Here is a 25,887-nt window from a genome sequence, read left to right on the forward strand (position 1 = left end):
GCTTCATTGATACAAGTCATATCTTGTATAATTAAGGGGGAGAAATAGCTTGACCTTGCTTCCTATCCCACCCTTTTTGATGAAATCAAAAGGGGGAGAAATATTAGAATTGATTATTTTGGCATTAATCATATTATGTTTTCAAGTATTAACAAGTTTATTGAGTATATGATTAAGGGGGAGCTTTGTCATGTTAAGAAAAGTTAACAATAAATATGCAAAGGTAAAACGGTATAAACAATATATGCATATATTAAGGGGGAGCTAAACTCCACATGTTTCAATTTACTTTTTCTTTCCTTTAAAATAATCAAATATTTTGATATCATCAAAAAGGGGGAGAATGTTGACCAAAAGTCCATCACTCATTTATTTTGATGATAAACAAATATTTGATTATTATTTGTTACTAATCTTTTCTTGATCATTTTGCAAGCAAGTTCACAAAGTATCCATATTTGCTCGGTAAAGTCAAACATAATCAAAGAAGTAGATTCAACAAGTATATAAACTACTTCGTACTTCATAAGAGCAAAAGATTCATCAAGGGATCAACAAGTCAAGACCCTATTCAAAAGAGGTCTTCAAAAAGCTCAAAGTCAAAAGTCAACCCGAAAGTCAAAGTCAAAGTCAAAGTCAAAAGTTAAAGTAAACTCTCGGGAAAAGTCAACATGGGATCAAAACATGCAAATCAAGCTAGGAAGCTCATCTACATCAAGACTACAAACAATCAAATGGTATAAATTTGCTTTAGTCTTGTTAAAGTGATTTGCATAGTATACTAGGATTTATAAGTTCAAAAGTTTGGCTCACTAACTTGTGCGACAAGTTATTTCACAAAAAATGATATCTAAATTTTCTAAATTGATTTTTAAGATCACATATTATTTAACTAAGAGAACGCAACTGGAATTTTTGAAATCGGATAAACGAGTAAAAAGTTATGCACGTTTTAGTTCGAAAAAATGAACCTTTTGCATCTGGAATTCCGGTTCCCATCCGGAATTCCGGTTGCCAACCGGAATTCCGGTTGTAACCAATCCGGAATTCCGGATCATGGCTGAAGTGGCCTCGAAAAATGTGCTAACGGCTATAAACGGCTAGTTTTCATTCCTACACTATATAAACTCGTTTTTCACTCAAAAATGCAGGTTGGTTGAGCTTCTATTCATCATATAATATCATTCTAAGTGTTCTAAACTAAAGAATTATCATCTTTTCATAAACACACCAACCACACACACTTGAGCCAAACTTGTTCTTATCTTCTCTAGTGTGCTTGCAATTCTCTCTAGGATTTTACTTTGTTTTCCATCTTATTAGAGAGAGTTTGCTTTGTATTTCAAAATTACATATTCATTGTATTGAGAGGTGAGGTTGGCACCGGTAGAAAAACAACTCGGTTGTAGGTGAGGTTGACACCGATTTTGTAAACAACCCGAGAAAAGTGAGATTGGCACTTCAACAATCCGGCGAGGTTGATAGTCCTTGGAAGGAAACTATTGTGAGAGGTTTGGGAAAAACCTTGGTGAAAAATTCCCCGGTTGTAAGGGTTAGTCAAGCCCGTTAACTTGGCTTGATATTGGAACTCAAAGCTAGGTCCATAGCTTTGAAGACCAAGGACGTAGGTGGCATAGTTCTACCGAACCTTGTAAAAATCGAGAGTTTGCATCTTCTAATCCTTAAACTCTTTATTTTACAAGTTTGATTATTTGTCATAATATATTGCTTGCCATATTACTTGCTTTTATTTGATTAAGTGGCTAATTGCTTAATTTTGTGTTAAAAGTTTTGATTTACCGAAATTAGTATAAATTTCCAATTCACCCCCCCTCTTGGAAACATATCTTGGGCTAACAATTTTTAATTTATCTTTTTTAATTTTTTATTGATTTTGACTTTGAAACCAAAAAAAAAAAAAAGTTGCCCAAACCGTTGGTCGGTTTATAGATTTGTTTTTTAAATTGGGCGGGTTGCACTTAAATTTTAGCAACCCGAACTTTAGATTGGGTTAGAAAATATATAGAATAAACAGCCCAAACCGATCGATGTACAGCCCTAGTCGCTTTACGAAAAATTTGTAAAGTTTATTTTGATCATGTAAATAAGTTTAAAAGCAAGATTCTGACCTTTTTGTATAATTATATATTTATAGTTATAAAAATTTAATGTTAATCAAAAGTTTAATTTATCACAACTTTCGAGAAAATCCTTTGATTAGCAAAGGAGTGTACAGTAATTAAAAAATCACTGTAGCGTGCCTAATCATTAGGACATTACAATATTTGTAGTATTGACACGAGGTATACATGGAAACTCTGTTGTTAATATAATTTTGGCCATCTACAATAATAATGTGTGAAATGAACAAAATAAATATAAAAACTATAAAAAGAATTACAAATTTAACTAAATTAAAAGGTCGCAAGTGGTATAAAAATATATTGTGCGACCATGTGCGATCCTATGCGAACTTTATGGTCGTCGTACATAATTTTAAAAAGATTTGAAAATAGATTGGGTGACCGTGTGCGACCTTAGTGGTTGTTCAGAGCAAATTCAAGTTTTTTAAAATTAGTTGAAGAACATAAAAGACCATGATAGTCGCATAGTGTAAATTCAAGGTCGTTTATAATTGCTTAGAGCAAATTAAAGTTCTTTAAAATTGGTTGAAGAACATAAAAGATCATGATGATCGCATAGTGTAATAAATTTAAAGTCATTTATGGTAGTTCAAAACAAATTCAGGTTCTTTAAAATTGGTTGAAGAATATAAAAGACTATGATGATAACATAATGTAAATTCAAGGTCGTTTATGGTTATTCATAGCAAATTCAAGTTCTTTAAAGTTGGTTGAAGAACATAAAAGACCATGATAGTCGCATAGTATAAATTCAAGGTTGTTTATGGTCGTTCAGATCAAATTCAAGCTCTTTAAAATTGGTTGAAGAACATAAAAGACCATAATATTCGCATAATGTAAATTCAAGATCGTTTATGGTCGTTTAGAGCAAATTCAAGTTCTTTAAAGTTAGTTGAAGAATATAAAGGATTATGATAGTTGCATAGTGTAAATTCAAGATTGTTTATGGCCATTCATAACAAATTTAAAATATTTTATCCATAAAATTACAAAAATCAGAATTACAATCCAAAAGACTATAATAAAAAATATATGTTACATGTTCATGTTCATTGGGTGGTGTGTGTATTGTGGTTGATGCATCATTTATTGATTCTATTATAATTCCGAATGATTAGTTATTACAAATAAGAGACTGAAAGAAGAAAAATGTTCATGTCGACAACTAGAAAAGATTAAAGAAAAGAAGCAAAATGAGAAGAGACAAGAAAATTATTTGGAGTTTGCTTCTATTGAAATAAATGCCAAATTATTTTGTCTATAACTGTTACCATTTGCTACTATTCATGAAGAAGAAAAAGAAAGAGAAGAGAAAAAATCGTTCACTTTGTACCATTTATGAAAAATCTTCCTACTTGCACGAAGAAAAAAGAGGAGGAGAATCTTATTCTTCTTTGTAAGAAAGTGTTTTTTTTTTTTTTTAATGAGGTTTTAATTGATTTTATTTAGTACTAATTCAATTTTTTAAATGAATTAAGAGCATAGTATAAAATAAAAGTAATATAAAAAGAAAAAAGAGTTATTTTGCAAATTTTATTTTATTGAAAGGTTATTTTGATAATTTTTTTTAACTCATATATTATTTTTGAGTTGCTCAATTATTACTAGATTTTGATTTAGGTTGCTATTTAGATTTTCGTAAAATAATAAAAAAAACCTGCTTAAAAATGAAAAAACCACCAAAAATGAGAAAAAATTGATGAGATGCTACCTCAATTCCCTTATATAGATTTGTAAGTAAAATATATAATTGAAAACCCTAGCAGTGAAATTTGTTACGAACGATGGCCGGAGGAAACCACGGCAAGGGCTCCTCCCACAAGCCATCTATTGCTTCAACCGCATCCTCCGCCAACCACCGCAAGTCCCGATGGGATCCTCCTCCTTCAAATACCAACAACAATTCCAATGCCAAACCCAAAACGACGACCACCACCAAATCTCCAGCCACCGATTCCAAACCCCCAAAACCTAAAATCGACTCATCTCCCAAGCCCGGCCCAACTCCTACCGCGGCCCAACCTAAGCCCACAACGAAGGACACGCCTCCGTCCCGTCCCGGCAACCCACCTGCGGTCCCTTCTCCTGGATCTCATCAATTCCCGTTCCCCGACCCCGCCGCGCTTGGCCCACCTCCGCCGCCGGCATACGGTTTTCACATGCTTGAACGACGCTCGATCGCTCTTGCTGATGGGAGTGTACGGTCCTACTTCGCTCTCCCTCCCGATTATCAAGAGTTCCCTATGGGGAGGTTCGGTCCACCGGGTCCGGGTTATGAAATGGGAGGGATGGACCGGCGTTTCCCACACGGCGGACAGATAAGTCCCGGTGGAGGAGGGTATAACCGGAACCAAGATTACTGGAATTCGCTTGGGCTTGATGGGCGCGGTGGACCCGGTGAAGGGTCACTGAAGAGGAAATACTCGGAAGAGGAAGAGAAGGATAAAGAGAAAGAGAAGGATCTTATGGATGATTTCGCTAAACGAAGGCAGCATCAGCAGCAGTACATGCCGTATGGGAATTCCAATGGTTTTTCGGCGGGTCCTAGCCATCGCGGCAACAAATCTGCCGACAACAATGGCGAAGATTCGAATTCTAACAAACATACGAGGGATGTTCGGGGTCATGATAATAATTTAGGTTTCAGGCAAGGTTCTGGTGGTGGTGGTAATCAAGGGACGCATAAGCATCTTGAAGTTGACCAGAGTGAGCTGAAGAAGTCGTTTCTTCGATTTGCCAAGGTGATTAACGAAAATGCTAACCAGAGGAAGAACTACTTGGAGAATGGAAAGCTCAGCCGTCTTCATTGTATTGCTTGTGGCAGGTTTGACGAAATTGGGTCTTCTTTTAGCTGCTACCATTTGAAATGTTTCCTCTTGTTGATAGTTTTAGGAACTACGCTACATGGACTTGTGGGATTTTTATGCTCAACTTTCTCATTGGCCATTTGCTAGAGTAGATGATAATGTTGTGATATTTCTTATGTCATGCTGTTTATAGTCCCATTTTTAGGTACATTTTGATAGCCGGATAGATTAGTTAAGTATTGGCAGATTTTAATGGCTGTTAAGTGTGCCCTCCTGTGGATGCTAATTAAATATAATCTCCGTACCTTAAGTTTGGAATGAGTTGATGGATAATGGTCCTAAACTCAGCTTTGATTTGCATGAGCGAATTTGTTTGTGTTAGTTTTGGTGCCAACCATAGTGCACGGTCAGTTGTGCTGAAAACTGTAAATGTGATTGTGATAGGCGTAGGAATTGATTACTATAATGGTATTATTTCTTTAATGTAATTCAAGGTTTTGGTGTGATTATGTCACTAGGTAAGTGCCCATTAGTTTAGGAATTAGTATCAGCTGTTTGATTTACATAAACTAAGTCTTTATAATGGGATATGTTCTCTAAGTTTTTCTAATGTGATTGATTGAAACTTGAACTTCTACCATTCCCTAGTGTATTATTTCGGTTGCATTTAAGGATTAGCTGTGCATTGCTTACATTGATACCAGCTTGGTAAATATGCAGGAAGAAGGCTTTCTTTTCTGTTCAATCTTGTGATATTTGTGAATGTAAAGTTATTTCTGTTCAATCTTTGCTGTGTTATTGGAGATCACGGGGAAGTTTTGTTCCTCCTGGGTTCTTCTTCACCTGTTGACATTGGCTTGTTTGCTGTCCATTAATCAATTTCATGAACCTTGACAATGACATAGTTGTTATTTTAGTTTACAAGATTCATTATTAATTTGTTTACTGGATGTTCTTTGCAAGTTCTATTTTCAAGTTATCTAATCCTGTCTTTATTTGCGACTGAAAAGCTAGTTTGAAGATCTATGCAATTTCTGAATTGAATTCTTTCTCATTGGTTATTGTTTTGGATGGCCAGTAGTCCAGGTCTTGAATTTCTTTAGTCTCTATTAAATGGCAGCTTAAATTCCTCTTTAACCTCTAGTGAGCTTGTGGATTTTTATGGTGTTGCTGCTGCTTATAGATGTATGGTATTTTAAATGGACCTGCTGTATTGATGGAAACTAAAACCTAGTTGCTCCTGGTCAAAAGCTTACTGGGTTTACTAACGTTTGATTGTGGTTGCTTTCAACAAAAACTATTTGTAGCCTTAAATTGAAGTTTCAATTTAGCTCAAAGGAGACTGCTGAGAGGATTTTCTACATTTATGTAGCGATATACATCCATTGGTTTATTTGAAGACGAATAAGGATGTGTGATTTTCATGTTTAGGTGTGGGTTGATATCTTGGGTGATTTTCAATGCAAAATTTATTCTCTTTCGTACGTCATCAGTTCAAGCCCTCTCCTAGTTTGTGTATATTGCCTTTTCCTGACCAAGTTGTACTACTTTGTATAAGTAACTGGCCTGAAGCTTGCATCACACTACAGGCTGTTGGGCTCTGCACTTAAGATTGTATAGTCCATATAGAGCTTGATCGTTATAGAAGAAACTAATATTGAGGTTGGGTTAGCTGGCCTAACCCAGATTTGTTTCTTTAAGTATGTGTTTGCTTGCGTATGTAGTTCTATTTCCTATTTCTATTTTTACTAAATAGATGGAAGGTCAATCTCAATGGTTTCCTTAAATGTTCTCAGATGTTCATGACCTAGTTTTCAACTCATAGAAGAGTATATCAATGATAATGATTGCCTGTAGAGGCTGGGCAGTAAAATCTGTTTTTCTTGGTAACTAGTAGTTCTTTTTTCTTTATTCCAGCCTGGTTTTTGGAGTCCACTTCCATTACATCTTTTTTTCTTAATTAGATTGTTTGCAACTCTAATTATGTGAAATGCTTAGGTGGTCAAACAATCTAATTAGAGGAAAATATTATGCAATTGTATTTTCTGTTTGAATTAGGTGGACAGATTTATATTACTATTCACGGATAAGTCTCTTTGCAAATGAACACATTATCATCATTTATGTTCATGATCTAATTACCTGATCACGCCATAATAAATATGGCTCCTTTTGCTTTAGATCTAGCTTGACATCAATTCTTTGTTAGTTTCGAAGCCTTTATATATGTGTAGTACCGCCCTTTTTAATGGGTGTAGTTGCTTATTGGTATTTTTAAAACTCATCAAACCCCTGGCTATCTTGATATTAGAAGTTTCGAGGACATGATTATGATTACTAGGTTGTTGTGGAGCTTTATAGCCTTACATGAGAAGTGATCTATAACCTTTATGTGTGCTGATGTGGAGGCTTAAACTTTGTTCTCTAGATTCATTTCTGAGCCATAGAGTTTGAAATAAAATAACTTTTAGCTGCTGCATGCAGTTGAAATATATATTGATTATACTTGCGCCGGTGGTTTAGAAACTAGATGTTTGTAAATCTGATCAACATTTCTTAAAAAGTAGCAATGGACTTTGCTTGGTCTTGTTGGAACTCTAGAGCTAAACTCAACTTCTGCTTGTTTACTTGCCCTATAGTTGGTGATTCTTATAGCAGGTTGCTTCAGAGAAGCAAGAAATATTATTTTGAAGGGAAAATGTGCCTTCATAGTTGCTGTGTAAATTATAGAGAGGTTAAGAAGTAAGGTTGAGATTGGCAAATAATGACTTTCACAACTTTGTGGTATGGCCTTTGTAGTACATTCTCTAGTAATCCAAGTTTATTTAAAGTTTAAACATTTGTATTGTTTGCCAATCTCAATGACTTTCATGATAGATTTGAACTTGTTTATTTTAAATTTCATTGTCGGGGACACTGAAAAAATTGGGAGGCACAATAATGCATAGGTCAAGTTAAATTTCAATGTTCAAGTTATGTTTCAATCAAAAAGAAAAAAAAAATTCTTTGTTCAATGACTTTTGTGTTAATCTTGTGATTACTTACTGCCATTGCTCTTCAGTTCTTTTTCTGGAAAAAAGTTTAATATTGAAGTTGATGTTTACTATCTTGTTTTGTGAGAAAGTAAACATTGGTTTGTGATGTCTCATTTTCATACTGTCTTTAAGGCACCCTTATAATGGTGAATCCATTTTCCTTCATTTCATATAAGCTTGACATATAGGCCTGTGATGATGTCTGAAAACTTCTTTATAGATATGTTTTTCAATTCCCTTGTATGCAACATTTCAGGTCTTCTAAAGATTTTCCGGATATGCATAGTCTCATCATGCACGCTTACAATGCGGATAATGCTGACTTGCGTGTGGACCATTTAGGCTTGCACAAAGCTCTATGTGTTTTAATGGGTTGGAGCTACTCAAAACCTCCTGATAACTCAAAAGCGTACCAATTTCTTTCTGCTGAAGAAGCAGCAGCAAACCGGGATGATCTGGTTATTTGGCCACCAATGGTTATAATTCATAATACATTAACAGGAAAGAACAAAGAAGGGCGGATGGAAGGTTTGGGAAACAAAAGTATGGATAGCAAAATTAGAGGTACAATGCGCACTTTAAGTTTTTATTATTGTATTGTCACTCTTCATGCTGTTACCAGAATTGTTTCTCTTCAGAAAGTCTATAAGAAGGCAAGTATTATTGCATTTTAAGTCTAGTCGAGGGTCCCATGGTCTAGTATATGAGGTTGATGTTAATAGGTTGAAGTTTTGTTTATTTTTTTAATTCTTTGAAGATTTTCCAGTCTTAAATGTAGCGAGATGTGTTGATAAATGTGCTCACTATGTTGTCAGTGTCACCCTCTTGGGTAGTTGAGGATAAGAAGCATTCTAAAATCAGAACCTTCTCCTTATTGTCAGTATTTTAAAGATGTTGATGTCCTGTGAAGTCGGATATTCGGACAGTATAGTAGAGTAGTAAAAAGGAGCTGTTGTAGTGATTTTAATAAGTGCCTCTTATCAACTTTCACTTTCTTGAAATTAGTTGATATGGGGCTGGTAAAAAAGTTACGAGACCAAGAAAAGTAAGGAGTGTAGTAGACATTGGAGGCTGAAGTAGGCAAGAGAATAGCAATGATAAATAACTCTTCATATTGGGCACTGCAGTAGCCAAGAAGAGGACGCTTAAAAGCCAGCTCATCTTTTGTAGTTTGTTCCTTGTGATCATTGTACATTACTACATTTCACATCTAAGTGATGCTTTGCTGGAAAAATGGTTAGAGCTTGCAAAGCCAACTAGTTTTAGCCTACAGGGTCCACAATGCTTTGGAAAAGGGAGTAGTTGAATGGTCTACAGTATGTTGACTATCAAGAACATTGGAGCTACCTTATTGCTTATGGTTTTCTAGTTGTCTTTATAGGGAAACACTGTCTGTTCTTCTCCACATTGTTGGTTGATTTTCCTTATTGAAGGTTTATTTATGGCAACTAGAAGAATTAATGATAATTTTTGTTCAAATCGTGTCAGATCTGCTTTTTAATTAAGATATCAACAAATTAAGGAGATCATGTAAATTTAATTGAGGATTTTTATTCCATTAACTGTTATGGAATATGTAGGGGTCTTGTCTCTTGTCGAATTTCTTAAACATGGAGGACCAAGGCATTGCCAATTTTAGTTTCCATGAAGAGGCCCCTTAACTCTTAACACTTTTTTAACCTTACTTTTTTGATGATGGTGTTAATCTTGTGGGGTATTCCATTACTTTTTGAGTTATGAGCCACCTTGATGTTGGTATGCTGTTGTCATCTTGGTTCCTTACACTAATCGTAGCCAGATTTGGCTTTTCTGATTTTTGGTTCCATTTTCCTTACTTTTTTTTAAAAAATAAATGTATGGCTGATGTGAACCCCATAATTTTTATCTGAACATGGCGGTTTTGAGATCCAAAATGTGGCTGTGTTGTTTAGATAATTAGTGCTACAATACACTCTAGTATGATCTTTATTAACAGAGACTATTGCTTATAACTAGATTCCTTGGTTCACGCCTTGTCTATCACTTTCTGAACTTGCATGATTTGGGCTTGCAGCCTGATTATTATAGTTATTATTATTTGGTGATTGATTGTGAGGTGAGTAATTCAAATCTGCCAATTAGTGAAAGGTACTTAGTTTTAGGTGGGTTTTGGTCAACTATGTTATATCGTCAAATTGTGGTCTCTTGTCTGCAATGGTGTATTTGCCATTGGATTTAATTAAAGGTAGAAGAACTAAGGTTTTTGTTGTTGTATGTAACAACATTTGATGTTTGCTTTCTGCTTATTCCTTTTTTTTATATCTTACTGGCAATTGTTGTCAGTCAGTTGTGACACTCACTGCTCCATTAAATTAAATATCATAAACTAATTATGCTTGCTGTTGTACGGGAAAGGCAGCCTCCACACCAATGTCCTCACATACTCTAAAGGAAAAAAATAAAATCCAGGCAATCAGTTTGGAAATAGTGCATGGACCGAGTCCTTGTGCTGTTTTTAATATTTGAATACAATTCCAGTTTATTTTTGACAAGTCATGTCTTTGGTTTGGCATTCTTTGTCTTTTCAGAGTTTGGATGCACTGGTGGTAAGTCAAAATCCTTGTATGGTAGAGAAGGCCATTTGGGTACAACACTCATCAAGTTTTCAAGTGACCAAGCAGGCCTTAAGGAGGCCAACCGCTTGGCACAGTATTTTGATCAGGATAACCGAGGACGCGGAGCTTGGACCCGTCTACAACCTTTAACACTAGGAAGCAAGGATGATGAGAACAATCCACACCTTATGAAATTTGATGACAGAACGGGAGAGAAAAAGAGGATTTTCTATGCCTATCTTGGAACTGCCAGTGATCTAGACAAAATTGACTTTGATACGAGGAAGAAAATCGTGATTGAAAGCCAGAGGGAGTACAGATAACCAAATAGACTTTGAACAAAATTGACTTTTGAGGTATTGTGGTAACTTATTCACATTACACTTTTAGTTTAAGCACATTTGGTGCCGATCTTTTTATGGTTGATGTGGGTGGGGACTGTCTTGTTGGTAGGTGATTGAAGCTTTTATGTAAATTTAATAGCCAACAGGGGTGTCATGAGGCCAATAGAGCTCCATTTTAAATATGCCTGCTTATAATTATTGGAAATTTGGAATGCCGTTTTTTGTTATTATTGTTACTAATCTCTTTTGGGTGGATCAGATTGATTTTTCTTGAGGTTTATGTCATCACAATATTTTGTTTTTGCATTTGGCATAGCATTTTTATTTCAAATCTCCTCGTGGAAGAAAAGTTAATTTACCTTGTACCTTACTCTACTTTTTTGAAAGGTCATAGTTTAACGAATTATCTTGTATCTTAAGCAATGCTCTCTCTTTTGTAAATAATTATTCGTTTAGTTTGGGGCTGAATCTAAAAAGTTGGCCTTGTTTTACTCATAGGGGTTTGCTTGGTTCTTCAGTATTACTATGAGGATATGCATATTATGCCTACTTGATGTAAAAGTTGAAAGAAGATGGTTAAGTTGAGTTTATTATTATTTTTTTCCTGTACTTTGGTTGGATTTTGTTACAAGCAAAATGGATTCTGAAAGGGTTAATGCTTTGTTGAAGGATTATCAAATTTGCCTTCACATTTTGATTTCTTTGAAATGGCTTTACATTTTGATTATTGTTACCTAATTCCACATTTTCTGGCTGCACCTACATAATATCATATTACTCTTTACAAGTTGTGTGTAGTCTGGAAAGATCTTGTTTGGATTTGTACCATTTTAAAAATAAATTATATATTATGTATATTAATAAATTTGACGTGCACACCATTATTAGTTCAGTACTGACTGGGACCCATGAAAGCGCGAGTGGTGGTAAAATAATTTAAAATTGAAAAAAATGATAAAACCAATCCTTGCTTAGCCTCCCTAGGATCATCAAATCATTTCGGTTGCTGACCCCATGAGTGGTCCAAAGAATCCTATGGGCCGGGTTGTCCACGTCACGTGTCAAGAATCTAAACTATTGGGCCTTCAAGTGGGCCCATGGCATTTTCTATGTGGGTCCACACCCAACTCAAAACAGTTATCTCATCAATCCTACAAACCCTATTGGGAAACACCATACAAAATTTGAAGGAAAAATACAGTGTGATTAGATTCCAAGGACACCCCTAACATATACTTTTTATTTCTAGTTTTAGATTTTTTTTTTGAACAAACTTACCACCACCACGATATGTGTGTGTACGTGGCATGGTCTTAATTTTTTTGGGTCACGCTTGGTACAGTATTAGCAGCTGTAGCCTGTAGTAGTAGACAATAGGCAGTGTAGATAAATATTCATCCCTCAATGTCTTTACTTTATCTGACTCTACCCATGTGGTGGTCAGTGGGCCTGGCCCACTCCACTTTTGCTTTTTATTTTTTGTTTTTTTTTTTTTTCTATGATCTAACTTCGATTTCCGGGAAAGTGAAGAACTAATTCTCTTCTCTGTTCTACTTCATACGTTCTCCCAAACACTCCCTTCTCTTATCTTAACCTCACCAGTCACCACCTCATCTAATCATCATCATCATTTCCCGCTTTAGAATTTACCAAAAATAATATTACTCTATAGTAGTTCTACACACCATGTGCGCACTTTAGCCTGCTCTCGTGCTCACTCCGCATACACCAAACTTTACCTGTACGCACCCTCGGCGCATTCTAGAGTTGCCTCTTGTTGCAACTTTTTCTCGGACAGCCGCCTCCACGTGTCTCCTTATCAACCGTCCACGTCATCTCAGTGTCTTCTTCTTTGCTCCTCTAGCTTTATCCTTTTTTTTCTTTGCCAATTCTCTTTCTCTCTGCAATTCTAGGGTTTCAGTTTCTGCCTTTACTCTCTTCTTCTTCTTCTTTAGGCTACTGATTACTGAGTTGATACAGTGCTAAAGATATGGGGTCTATCCCCGATCCTGGCGAGTTGACTGAGTTAACTCCGCCGAGTTTTGATGAGTTCCAAAGGCAGACTTCTCTGATGACGAGTTGTACTCTGCTGTGGAAGGAACTCTCTGATCACTTCACTTCGTTGGAGCAGAGCCTCCTGAAGAAGTCGGAGGTTATCAAACGCAAAATTCAGACTCTGGACAACGAGACCAAGGAGTCACTCCATGAGCTCGAGAAGCGTGAGGTAACCATCGAAGGTAGTGTCAAGATCGCACTAGGTAAGGTTGAGGTGAGCAAGGAGGCTGCGATCATGGCCATGGATAGAGGTCCTGGGGACGAGGATGGAGAGGTCGACGATGGCGAGGGCCTCCTTTTGAGGCTGAAATGTTTTTGTCTGAAAATGGATGCAGAAGGTCTCTGGAGGTTCGTGACTGGTAAGAAGAAGGAATTGGATGCTCTTAGAGCTCAGATGCCTCTAGCTTTGGCTGAATGCGTTGATCCGGCAAAGTTCGTTCTGGAAACGATATCGGAGGTTTTTCCGGTGGACAAGAGGGTGGATAAGAGCGATAGAGGTAACGATTTGGGTTGGGCTTGTGTTCTGATGCTGGAGTCGCTGATTCCGGTGGTGGTCGACCCTGTTATCGGAAAATCCAGGCTTCTGGTGACGCCAAGCGTGAAGTCACGCGCCAATAAGATTGCGGAGACATGGAAGGCGAGCTTAGAAGAGCGCGGTGGCATAGAGAACGTGAAGACCCCAGATGTCCACACATTCCTTCAACATTTGGTGACTTTTGGAATTGTAAAGAAGGAAGACGTGGGTTTGTACAGGAAGCTTGTGGTTGGGTCTGCCTGGAGAAAGCAGATGCCTAAGCTTGCAGTTTCTCTTGGTCTCTCTGATAAAATGCCTGGTACGTTCTGCTTCTCTCTCCCTCTTTGTATATTCGAGTTCTCTCTTAGAATTTTTGATATTAAGCCCATGTTGTGGTCTTCCTCATTGTAGATTATACTTATTTCTTTATCACCCATTTAGGAATAGATCATTGATGTGCTCACCAGGTTATGGGTTGTTGATTTTTACCTCAAACAAGTCTAATTGAGTGATTCACTAATGAGAGCTATTTACGATAAATTGGAAGGGTGTCTGATGATGTTCGTGTCATTTGTTTTTGGGGCACGGAAATGGAGTTATGAACTTTAAGTATTAATTATGAAGAAACTATGTTCTGTTTTGTATAAGCTATACATGTCAAGGTATCGGTCTTTGCTTCGAATGTTTACACTTGTTGCGTTTGTAATGGTGAAGTGTTTTTTTTTTTACAGATATGATTGAAGAATTAATTGGAAAAGGGCAGCAACTTGATGCTGTGCATTTCACTTACGAAGTTGGCCTTGTGGACAAGTTTCCTCCTGTTCCTCTGCTCAAAGCTTTTCTCAAGGATGCTAAGAAGGCTGCAGCTTCCATTTTAGAGGATCCCAGCAATACTGGCCGAGCTGCGGTATGTCTTTCTTGATTGCATGCCATAATGTAGTTGTTACATCTATTCTAAAGCTGAGCCCGTGCCCCCTAGTTACCTGTTTATACTTCTGACATGTAGTTTTGTTATGTTCTTGCAAGTATCAACTTATGTCTTTTGTGCCGCTCATATAGTATAGAAGTTGTGTTCTGAGCTTGAATCTTAATGTACAATTTTTCTGTGAACGTTTTTTTAGGACTGTAAAGATTGCTAATTTGTTTATCAATTTTTGTGTGTGGTTTTAAGTTTTGACTTTTTATGCTATTGTTAATAAAGGTGAAACTGCTAATCTGGTCACTTCATTGGCTTGTACTTCGTAGGAAGATAACTTATTGAAAAAATAAGTCTTTATTTTTTATCTATTTCACTAATTGGGAAGGAATCAGTGGAAAAGGTTTACATTTTCAGCTGACCAATGTACTTTTACTTCAATTTTCCACAGCACCTAGCTGGCCGTAAAGAGCAGTCTGCACTCAGATCTGTCATCAAGTGCATAGAAGACTACAAACTTGAGTCTGAGTTTCCTCCAGAAAGTCTCAAGAAGCGCCTTGAACAGCTAGAGAAGGGCAAGCCAGAGAAGAGAAAGACAGTCCAGGTTCCCGCCAACAAGCGAACACGAGCCAACAATGGAGGTCCTATGCCTCCAGCCAAGGCTGGCCGATTGACAAACGCATACGTTTCTTCATTCCCTGCTGCTCCAACATTTGTGAGGTCTCCTTCACATGCTCATTACCCTGCTCCAGTTGCCCCATACCACTCACCACCAACCATGTATGGAAGCAGAAGCCCACCAACAAACCCCTATGTGTACTCACCCGAGGCAGCCTCCATGGCTGGATCATATCCAGGAGCTCCCATGACCTATCCCGCTTATGGCGGTTATGCCAATGGCATGGCACCAGCTTATCAGCAGGCTTACTACCGATAGACATGACTACTCTTAAAGAAGATGGTAACCACTGATATATATGATGATATATAATATATAATATGATATGACCCCAATCTCATCTGCGTTTAAAATGGTGTTTGTCTGTAATCACTAACCTTTTAATGGTAGCGATATGGTCTGTGTGTTAATTAATCTGTGATATTTGTCATGCTTCTTGCTTTTCTCAAAGTGAGAAGCTGTATTCCTAATGTTGATGATCAAACTGTAGTACCTACTTACTAGGTTATTGTGGAAGGTAATTAGGATGACCGCAATACCACCAATGTTGTCTTGTTTAGTTTTTGTAGAAAAAAAAAACAAACAAAAAAAAAAACCTTTATTACTGTTTCTTCGTAATATTCTCAATTGTGGTCGAAATGAAACAAATGCAATCAGTAGTTAAGGTTTTTGTTCTGAAAAGACACTCAAATGATGGTATGTTTTAGTTATGGATCATTTAAAATTTGTTTTTAAAGAATTTTAGATGACATAGACATAGCTTTTAGAATTTGATTAGTTTCTTTTACTGTAGCTTAAGGGTGTTTATCTAATTTAATTTGCACTACTTTGTTCACAATATATTCGATCCGTACTAAGTATTTGATATATTTTGGATTCGATTCAATCCGCACTAAGTAATCGATATTTGATTTGCACAATTTGCAAAAATTCAGATTAGATTGGTTATTTTAAAATGGTTATTTTTAATATTAAATTATTTAATATTTATTAAAAAATATGTTTTTTTCACATAATTAATTATAAAAATAATTAATTATTATTATTTTATATCTCTAACAATAAATTAATATAGTAAGAAAAAAATTGTATGTAAAAACGTAAATTTATTCTAAATTGTTTGTAGAATAAAAAAAATTAATTATATATAAGAATGAAATATATATTTAATAATTTTGAAATATATTTGTATTGTATGTATTAGAATTTTAAATTAATATTTTTTTAAATTAAAAAATTATTTAAATATGTGTGAATTAGATTGGATCGGTTATTTTTATATATCAATCAATATTTAATTCGTATATTTTAAATTTTTTAATTAATCTAATTCGTATAAATGTGAATATTTATACTTTTGCAAATTAAGTTGGATTGATACATAAATTAAATTGACTATTTTATGAATGCACCTAGTGTCAGCCACCATAAAATTAAGTTTGCACCAATCTATTAAAGTTGGAATTGAAAAAAGAAGAAGATAAAAATAATAAAATTAAAGAACTAAAACAAAAACTATGAAGAGAAATAGGTTAGAATTGTTAAATAATTCCAAATTAGCATTACTACAATAAATGGTATAGCATAATTGAGGTTTGTCAATTAGAAGTTCAAACCTGTCAAAAGATTTTTCAAAATCCTTGGGCTTTTTTGACTCGTTAGTAAAAATGATATATTTAAAAGCTAAATTAAGTGATCAGTTACTTATGTATACAAATATGAATTAATTTTTGAGAAGTTTGCACTCAAACTCTTTTATGTTTTCATTTGTATGCACTTAATTCCTTTTTTTTTTTTTTTCAAAATTATCTTACATTTACTTCTATTTGTAAATGTGAATCATTTGTTAATTTTGACTGTTAAATGCCATATTAGATTGCCACTGTGTATACTTGTGTGTTCACGTGACATGTGTTCATTGGTCCAAATAATTTTAATTATTTAAACTTTATAAAATTAATTTAAAAATTAAAAATATTAAACAAAATGAAAAATATACAAAATAAATAATAATATAAAAAATAAAAACCTTAAGTCACGACCTAAGTTATTTCTCTCTTCCTCTCTCTCTCTCTCTCTCTCTCTCTCTCTCTCTCTCTCTCTCTCTCGTGCTGGTGACTGTAGATGTTGGGGAAGTCAAAGGCATTTCCGTGTGGCCAATGGCGAACGATGGTGGTCGTGTCTGATAGAGAATCACTAGAGAGATGGGATTGGGGTTTTATAGATCTCGACAGAACACGACTACCTTCATAGTGATCGACACCAAGTATCTTTGGAAGGTCAACACTCTACAACCTCCAGTGTGAATATAACTGAGGGAACGCTAAATAACTCCAAGGGTCCAACCTAGGAGACATAATGCGACAAGAGAGCTAATGCGAAGACAAGAACCAAAGATTAGAGTAGGTGATGACATTATTTACAAGTCTCCCAAGTCAAAGGATATCACTCAAGACAATCAAAAGTCGATTGCTAATATTGTCAAAATTGATGCCCACCTAGTAGTTTTGTATGAAATAGGCTTAGTCTGTGTCATGAAGTCAGCCTCGCACAAGTGCCAAGATGATTTGGGGGGCAAATGTTTACACGAAAACTAGCCTTGGTGATGTGGAATTCAATGTTTGACACATGACAAGAAAGAAAACATCCCAAATTTGAGTAGTCACGAGTCATAGTAGTCGACCTGGGAGGGGTCCGTAGTCCTGCACCCAGGTTACTCCAAAATGGGTGTTTGTATCCTGCCAAGTTGTTTCCAATTCACCATCTTTCAGTATTTTGAACAATTAAGAGAAGAAGAATCTAAGTCCAAGGCTTGGAAACTGAAAAGAGACTAAACAACACCTTGAAAGTCAAACCGGACGCCTAGGGTTTTCACTTAGCGCCCAGGTTGAGATTCCAACGAGGGTTTCAATTTTCGAGTTTGTCTTAGTGCCAATGGCTCAAACTTTGTATGTTGACATGAATAAGACCTGTCACGAACATTTTTGAGGCATAAAAATTAAAATCAGAGCATTTTTCAGTTTTAAGCACCCGAGGCACCAGGTGCCTATGGCACCCAACGCTCAGGTTGACATAATGTCAACCTCGAGCGCATCCAAAAATAGTTAACAAGATGTCTTCTGTGCATATTCTCTGTTTTCGTCAACAGTTAAGATTTGGGTGCTTTCAGAAACATACAGAGTCATCTGGGAGCCAGAACTAGGACCTAGCGCTCAGGTTGACTTAGGTGTTGGGCCCAGTGCCCATGTTGACATTTTGTCAGCTTGGGCCATTTCTAATCAGTTTTTTGAAAATTCTTCCTAGCATACTTTGTTCTCATAAATAACTGAGATATGAGTGTTTTTGAGAATTAAATGAACTATTTGGTGGAAAAAAAACTGGACCCAACGCCCAAGTTGACATTTTGTCAACTTGGGCTATTTCCAGTCATTTTTCTTGAAAAGTGTTCCGAACATCTTTTTTATTTTCAAAAATAACAAAGATACAAGTGATTTTAGGGAGCAAACAAAATCTTATAGGGTCAAAACAGGGACCCAATGCCCAAGTTGTCAAAAATGGGGTAGAGACCTCGTTCGCAATCTCAAATTTCTTAAAAGTATCAAAAAGCCCTAGGAAGCCACCCGAGAAGCATCCAACGCCCATGTTGACGTATGTCTTGGTGCGTTGGGTTCTACTTATCGAATTCTAGTTTTGTCTCGAGGATCTGAGTATTTGTACGTAGTAAACGAGAGCTAAGAATTCTGACAAGGAAAATTCACTTTGATGTTTCACCCTTTCAACAAGGTGGAATATTAGCAAAATCAAAAAATTTTGAGTTTACCTAATTTCACCAGAAAACAATATCTCTGAGAACTGGTGAACAACTTCACCAAATCTAAAAAAATGGCCAAGTGATGTTAACATATCATTTAGGCATCAAAAAATACAAGTCTGTAATGTTTTTCACTTACCCAGTGTCCAGGTTGATGTTAGCATGTCAACCTAAGCGCTTGAGGTCAACCTGGGCGCTGGGTTGTCAATTTGGGCGTTGGGTGTTGATTAACCTTCAGTAAAATGACAACTCACTCAATATTGATTTGATTGACGCAATTCAAGTTGAGTTTCGAACCTATTTCAAAGATCTATCAAGTCATGTCTCACACCCATATCACAATTTTAAAGATTTCTAGTTCAAAATTTGTCATTAAGAAAGTTGCAATTTTTTCCGCATATTATCCAAAAACGATCCAACGAACGAGATTCAAACTCTAAAAATTGACAATTTTCATCAAGAGTCAATTTTAGCCATTAAGATCATCATCAATGGTCAAGATCAACTCAAAGTGATTTTTTTTCTTCATATTTTTTGTATATTTTTATTAATATTTTAATGGGACCTCTTTTCCTATAAAAAGAGAGTTTCTCTAGTTCATGTTTAACCTTCTACTAAGTCCCCATAAGGTTATAGCATCTCTCTCTCTCTCTCTCCACTTTCTCTCTCTAGAAATTTGAGCTATTTCCTTAGTCAATTCTCTTGTAATTATCGTGAGAAATAAAAACTCAAAGTAGATGTAACTCCATTACCATTGCGACATAGAGAGTGAACTACTATAAATTTTGTGTCTCTCTTTAATATTTACTTAACTCATTATTCATCTTGCCAATCTAGCGAGCTAGTGTTGGCCATTCTCCAGCGTCAATAATCTCCACTATTGGTTGAGTGTGTTACTCAAGGAAGAGTAGTTTCTCACGAGTTAAGAAACTAATATGTAGTTCACACTATACTAAAGTGGCTCTGTTAATAGACCTAGTGAATGGCAAAAAGACCAAAAGGTATGTCGGACGTTCTTACCACACATTTCTAGAAATATATCATTAAGAGTGATATAGTGTACTGAAACCACTTAAGCTAGTGTCTATAAAGTCATATATAATAGAAGGCCTGGAAATAAATCTAGGACCAACTATGTGAGATAATTGATTCATGATGGAATCATACAAACTTTTATGTGAAAAGATAATAGATCCATTTATAAACATTTGAGAGAAAGTTGAGGCACTTCACATAAGACAGACATCTAGAGAGATGAGACTAAAATTCCTCGCATAATAGATTCACCAATGATAGAAACCTGATTTGTTACCCCACTGAGTAAGAAATTCAATGCGTAAGAACACGTCATTGATAAATGGATAGTTTCAATTCTAACAAAATAATAGGTCCCATCTAAGGATGGTTAGTGTTGGTTGCTACGAATTTAAGGTTTAACCGAAAGGTTTAATGAAATTCAGTTTTTGAGAAACAAGCATCTCTAAAAGTTGCAAATATGTTATAAGAATTTTACCTATATGAACTTAGAGGTGATGCCGCCTCTCATGGGAGTAGAGTTTTCTCCTTGGATAGTTCATGAATGGACTAGCACAAGGCCATAATAGTGCTAAGCATGTAAAAGTTGGAGTAACACAATGAAAGTGTGTGGATGTTCACTTGAACGCAATACCACTAATCTTATCATTAAGGACTTGGAGGTTCAATCCATATGAGTACTGATTAGCACCGATAAGGCTTTGTAGTGCTTCTACTAAAGTAATATTCAACTCGAAAGAGATATTGTTTTATGCACCGAACATTGTCTATTTAGAGATGGGAAAGGCATAAGTATTTAATCAAGTGGGGAGATTGTTGGAATTGGTTAAATACTTAAGGTTAAAATATGAAGATTAGTATAGACTAATCAATGAGATATGTTTAACCTAATAATGCAAGTTAAAATACCAAAACACATTAAGAGAATGTGTACTTTAAACTTGTATTTGTAAGACGTGTTAAAACTTATTTTTGATCCTAAAACTTAGTTTTGAGTAAGCTAAGTCACCTGAGAAGTTTTGGGTTGTTCGAAAGTGTCAAATGCATGTTTCAGAGAAAAATGCACAATATTGGGTGACATGTTGCCTGAAACATTTCTAGAATTACGGTAAATAATAACTATCAAAGTCACAGGAGATATATCGCCAATTATAGGCAATATATTGCCTGAGGTGAAATGTTGCCTAATAAGATAGGATTTGAGTTTTTACATTTTTTATTTCCCGATGCTGCGATATATTACCCAGTGGTTGGTGATATATTGCCTTGAGCTTTGCATGAAAAATTTCAAGGTTTCATAAAATACAAGAAATGACCCAAATGACCTCATTAAGTGACCTAACCACATGGGTTAATACTAATGAAGATTCCTACACTATATAAGAGTGTTACGAGAGTAAAATGATATGATCACTCAATTTTATCTCTCCTTCTCTCTCTCTAACACCTCTCTCGAAATTTTCTCTACTTCTCTCCAAGTTTTGTTCTTAGGGTTTTGCTAATCCTAAAAAAATCAAAAGCTTGGAGGCTGTTTGGCTGTATTTTTCAGTTTTTAATTTTTAGAATTGTGTTTTCTAAATTGACAATATAAAATAGTTTCTTTTATCTTTTTAAAAATTTAATAGTGTTTGTCTCAGGTTTTTTAAAACTATTTATATATTTTTTTTACAAAAAAAAAATCAATATTCTACACCATACCATGACATGAACCCATCCAATTCGGACCGAAGCTCGGACCCAGACCTGAACCTAGACCCCGACCCTCAAACCCAAACCCGGTCCCAAACCCCAAACCCAGACCTAGACTAGGACCCAAATCTTGGTCAGGGTCTGGGTCGGGATTCAAGGTACGAGTCCTATTCCGGGTTAGGCTACGGTACGGGATCAGGGTCCAATTTTAGGGTCTGGGTTAGGGTCCGATTTTAGGGTCTGGGTTGGGGTTGGGGGTATGGGTCCTGGTCCAAGTTAGGCCGGGGTCCGATGTCTAGGGTGTGAGTCCAGTTCTGGGTTTGAGTCTGAGTCTGGGGTCCAAGTCTGGGTCCGTGTCTGGGTCCAAGGTTCGGGTCGGGGTCAGGGTCAGGGTCTGGGTTTGGGTTCGAATTCAGGGTTCAGGGTCGGGTCGAGGTTTGGGTTTGGGTTCAGATCGGGGTAGGGGTTCGGGTCAGGTCGGGGTCGGGGTCCAGGTCCGTGTTGGTGTCTGGGTCTGAGTCTGAGGTCAGGGTTTGGGTTCGGGTCGAGGTTGGAGTCATGGTTCGGGTCCAGGTCTGGGTCCCAATTTGGGGTCGGGCGTCGAGGTCTAGGGTTCGGGTCTGGTCTGGGTCCCGATTCCATGGTCTGGGTCCAAGGTCCGTGTATGTGAGCAAAAATGTAAAATATAATATGTTAGACAAAAAAAATTGTTTTTGAATATTGAAAACTACATTTAGATGCTTTTTGTTTTTCAGTTTATTAAAACTCTATTTTTAAAAAACTGTTTTAAGAAAATTTGGCCAAATAACTCCTATTAGTTCTTAAAAATTATTGAAAATATTTTTTAAGTTATGAAGCCAAATAGATCTTTGAAGTCCCAGATCTTATTCCATTAGAGAAGCCATTAACAATTATTGGAGGGTTGGAGTAAAGATTTTTTGGATAGGCGTTAATCTAACCCGACAAGCCTTCTTTGATCAAAGATTGATTCTAAAAATCAATGGTGATGTTTTCTAACTATTCTTTATGCTACTTGTGTTAGTTTTTTATTCTTAGTTATTTTTTTTTTGAATTAGTCTTGTTGTTCATAATAAGAGCATTGTTAATGTTCTTATGATATTATTGTTGATTTAATCCTTTTGTTGTTATTCTCATTGTTGTTGATCTTTATATGTGTTCATACTGCATTAATGTAATGTTAGAATCATAAGAATCCTTGTAAATTCACAACAATTCAAACTCTATTTCGGTGTAAGCTTTTGCTGCTGCGAAGAATGGTAAGCTGTAATGCTTTGTATTTTTTTTTATTGACTTTGGTTTTGAGGTTGGATAAGAGGTGGAAGATGAAATACCCATGTGTTTTATCTATGGGAACACCTTTCTGGTTGCTTTGAGGATGGTTTCATGTCAGTTTAAAATTAAACATTGATCTTCTCAAACTCTGAATGTTTCTCTAAATTAGATGTGCCGTCGACAACCATTATGGGTGCAATTCGGCCAACCCTCAGAGCTGCATTCATTGCAGCAAAAACATATTGGAAACTATCATTTTCCTTCTTTTAAATGTCAATTATTGTTTTAGGGTTTTTTTTAGCATGTACAAGTATTTTGGCAAGAGGCAGATTCTTTTGCGTTTCCACATAGCTGATTTAGTGCGTGTTCCCTACTATCTCAAGCCTTCATGTAGTTCATCTTTACTCTATATCTATCTTTCAGTTCACCTTTTATATTAGTTGGATTGCACTTTGTTTTCAGGCTGAGGAACTTTGCTTGTACGCAATCTGCTATAAATTTTGTGGTTGCTTGTCGTTGATCCCTGAATTTGATAGGTATGCACCCATGTTCTTGTTCATAACTTCTTATTATGAATGTTTGCATGTTCCCATTTTTAGAAGTCTTTAAACTCCACTTGCAATTTGAGTCCAAATAAACAATATTTTATTCTTTAGAGTATGATTTCAACACTTGATATTAATGAAAGGTTTTCTTTATCGCAAAGAAGTATAAGGTATTTATCAATGTATCTTTGTCTTTATATATCTGTCTTTTTTCTATCGTTCCGTGACGTGGATCTGTGATGATAAACATCTATGTGTTGTCAACTTCTTCATCTTCTTTCTGGTTGTTCTGTAGTTTCTCTACAATTTCTGTAGCAACAAGCCTCGTATAGTCAGTAAAGTCAAAATATTCACTTGCTTCTTTTGGCGTTTGCTTTTAGTTCTTTTCTTGTTGTATGGTTGATTCTACTGTTAAAGTACCAGTATCAACTAAAATAACATTACTTGAAACTAGTCCCCGCCTTTGAGCAAATTAGAGTTATTTTGTTGTTGTTGTTGTTGTTGTGCTGTTGTCAGGTTGCTGTACAATTGAGTATCTTGAGTGATGGTCACTTCTAATTATTATCACATTGTTGCACACTATTACTTGGGTAGCTGCAAAAAAGATTGTATTTCTGTTGTTTTTGTATTGTTGAAGGTGTTCACATACAATGGATTTCAAGTGAATCAATTTCCTTGGTTAATAATAGATTTATGTAAAACAACATACTTTTGTAATCTTTGATTTAGAGTGGTTGACAACCTTCCGTTAGTTAGTATTTCAGTTGTATTTAAGTTGTTTCAGGATTGTAGTTCTTGGAAAATTATTCGTACTAGTTCAGCTTAACGAAATCTTTTGATATTAATTGTTCACTTGATTCGTAATTAACATAATGTTTGTTGTCATCCCAATAACCATTGATTTGTACTACTATTTGCAGAGGTTTTATATTCTGAAATTATTTTATTTGTTCGGAATATTTTGTATCAATATTTCTAAACAACTTTTTTAATCTACAAAAACAAACGTATAAACAATTATTTTATGACAACTAACAGTAAATGACCTTAAATGTATAAATAGTTGTTTAATTATAAATTAGTTGCATAAATTTCTTCAGATCAACAAATTTACACTATGAATGATGTTTGGTCTGATTGAGAAACACTAAATAACAACTTAATTATAAAGAAAGACAGTTGAAATATTGGTACCTTATATTTTTTGTCAAATTCTTCCAAATTGATTTTGGGTAAGCTTCGATTCTCATTTCATTGTGTTATTATCAAATATTTTGCACACTATAATTTGAATTGTTGCTTTTCAATTATTTTCTTTTGAATTAATAGAGTTAGAAATTTCTGTGTTTTTTCTTTTTGCTTACCTTTTAATTTTAGATTTGTTAGGATTAGATCGTTATGTTATTGAGATCTACATTGTAGCTTTGTTATTGCACAGAACAAAAATAGAAGAGAAATTTATGCTCTCGTGCAATTGGGAACGAAGAAGAAAAAGGGGTGTGGTCTTTTAGTTTAAACCATACTTTTTTTAAAAGAAATTACGAACTTTGAGTCTAATAAGCCTAGTATAAAAAAAAGAGTAGAAAAAAAGTATATTTTTAGATGGTAAAAATGTAAACATCATTAGAAATATGTATACGTTACATTTTTAAAATAGGCTAGTGCATTGCACGTATATTTAGTTATATTTTTAATTTTTATTTTTAATATATGTATTTTAAAATTTTATAAATTAAAAAGAAATCACTTATTAATTTTTTAATTATTTTTTCAAAATAAAATTAAAGTTTTAAAAATTAAAAAAAAAATAAATATAAAAATTAAAAATATTAAAATTAAACATAATTTTAATATTAAAAATAATAATAAAAAAATAATATTATAAATAATATATTAATATTTATATATATATATTTAAATTAATTTAAAATAAATAATATTAATATTTATATATATTTATAAAACTAACCTTACTAACACCATTAAATTTAACAGAATATTCTTTTATTTATAAAGTATATTTCGTTAAATACCAACCAAAATAGTTAGATAACCACTTTTATATATATATATCTTTATATATTAAAAGTGTCTATTTAACGACATTTCTTGGTTTAACAGAATATACTTTAAAAATAAAGAATATTCTGTTAAATTTAACGATTAGGTTTGATCTCCCGTTAACAAATAAATCCAATAATTAAACCCAAAAAATTAAACAATCTTTTAAATATTAATAATCTCTTTTTAAATTAAAAAACTCATCTTAGCCACATATCTCTCTAACAAACCTCACGTTATCTAATTTTTTAAAAAGGAGAATATTAATAATTTTTTTTATTTATTTTTTAAAAAGGAAAAATCTTTATATATTAAAGTTAACCTCACGTTATCTAATGTTTTCTCTGGATAAACATAGGAAGCAG

At 34.9% G+C, this 25,887-nt stretch overlaps 2 protein-coding genes and 1 long non-coding RNA gene across 3 annotated transcripts; all 3 read left to right on the forward strand.

Annotated features, from left to right (window-relative positions):
• The first annotated feature begins 3,903 nt into the window (after positions 1-3,903).
• On the forward strand, positions 3,904-11,182 carry LOC115721859 (uncharacterized). Its single transcript, XM_030650947.2, has 3 exons — positions 3,904-4,968; positions 8,243-8,550; positions 10,554-11,182. The coding sequence occupies exons 1-3, from the start codon at positions 3,929-3,931 to the stop codon at positions 10,901-10,903; spliced, it is 1,698 nt and encodes a 565-aa protein (XP_030506807.2). The 5' UTR covers positions 3,904-3,928; the 3' UTR covers positions 10,904-11,182.
• A 416-nt stretch (positions 11,183-11,598) lies between these two features.
• Positions 11,599-15,769, forward strand: LOC115721860 (FRIGIDA-like protein 4a). Its single transcript, XM_030650948.2, has 3 exons — positions 11,599-13,812; positions 14,225-14,400; positions 14,861-15,769. Exons 1-3 carry the CDS (start codon positions 12,915-12,917, stop codon positions 15,344-15,346), a joined length of 1,560 nt encoding a protein of 519 aa, XP_030506808.2. The 5' UTR covers positions 11,599-12,914; the 3' UTR covers positions 15,347-15,769.
• Positions 15,770-16,214: 445 nt separating this feature from the next.
• On the forward strand, positions 16,215-24,250 carry LOC133031113 (uncharacterized). Its single transcript, XR_009684599.1, has 2 exons — positions 16,215-23,452; positions 23,978-24,250. It is a non-coding gene; the product is annotated as an uncharacterized LOC133031113 (long non-coding RNA).
• The last annotated feature ends 1,637 nt before the right edge of the window (positions 24,251-25,887 follow it).

The sequence above is a fragment of the Cannabis sativa genome, chromosome 9 (assembly GCF_029168945.1).
Source record: "Cannabis sativa cultivar Pink pepper isolate KNU-18-1 chromosome 9, ASM2916894v1, whole genome shotgun sequence".
Classification (NCBI taxonomy): domain Eukaryota; kingdom Viridiplantae; phylum Streptophyta; class Magnoliopsida; order Rosales; family Cannabaceae; genus Cannabis; species Cannabis sativa.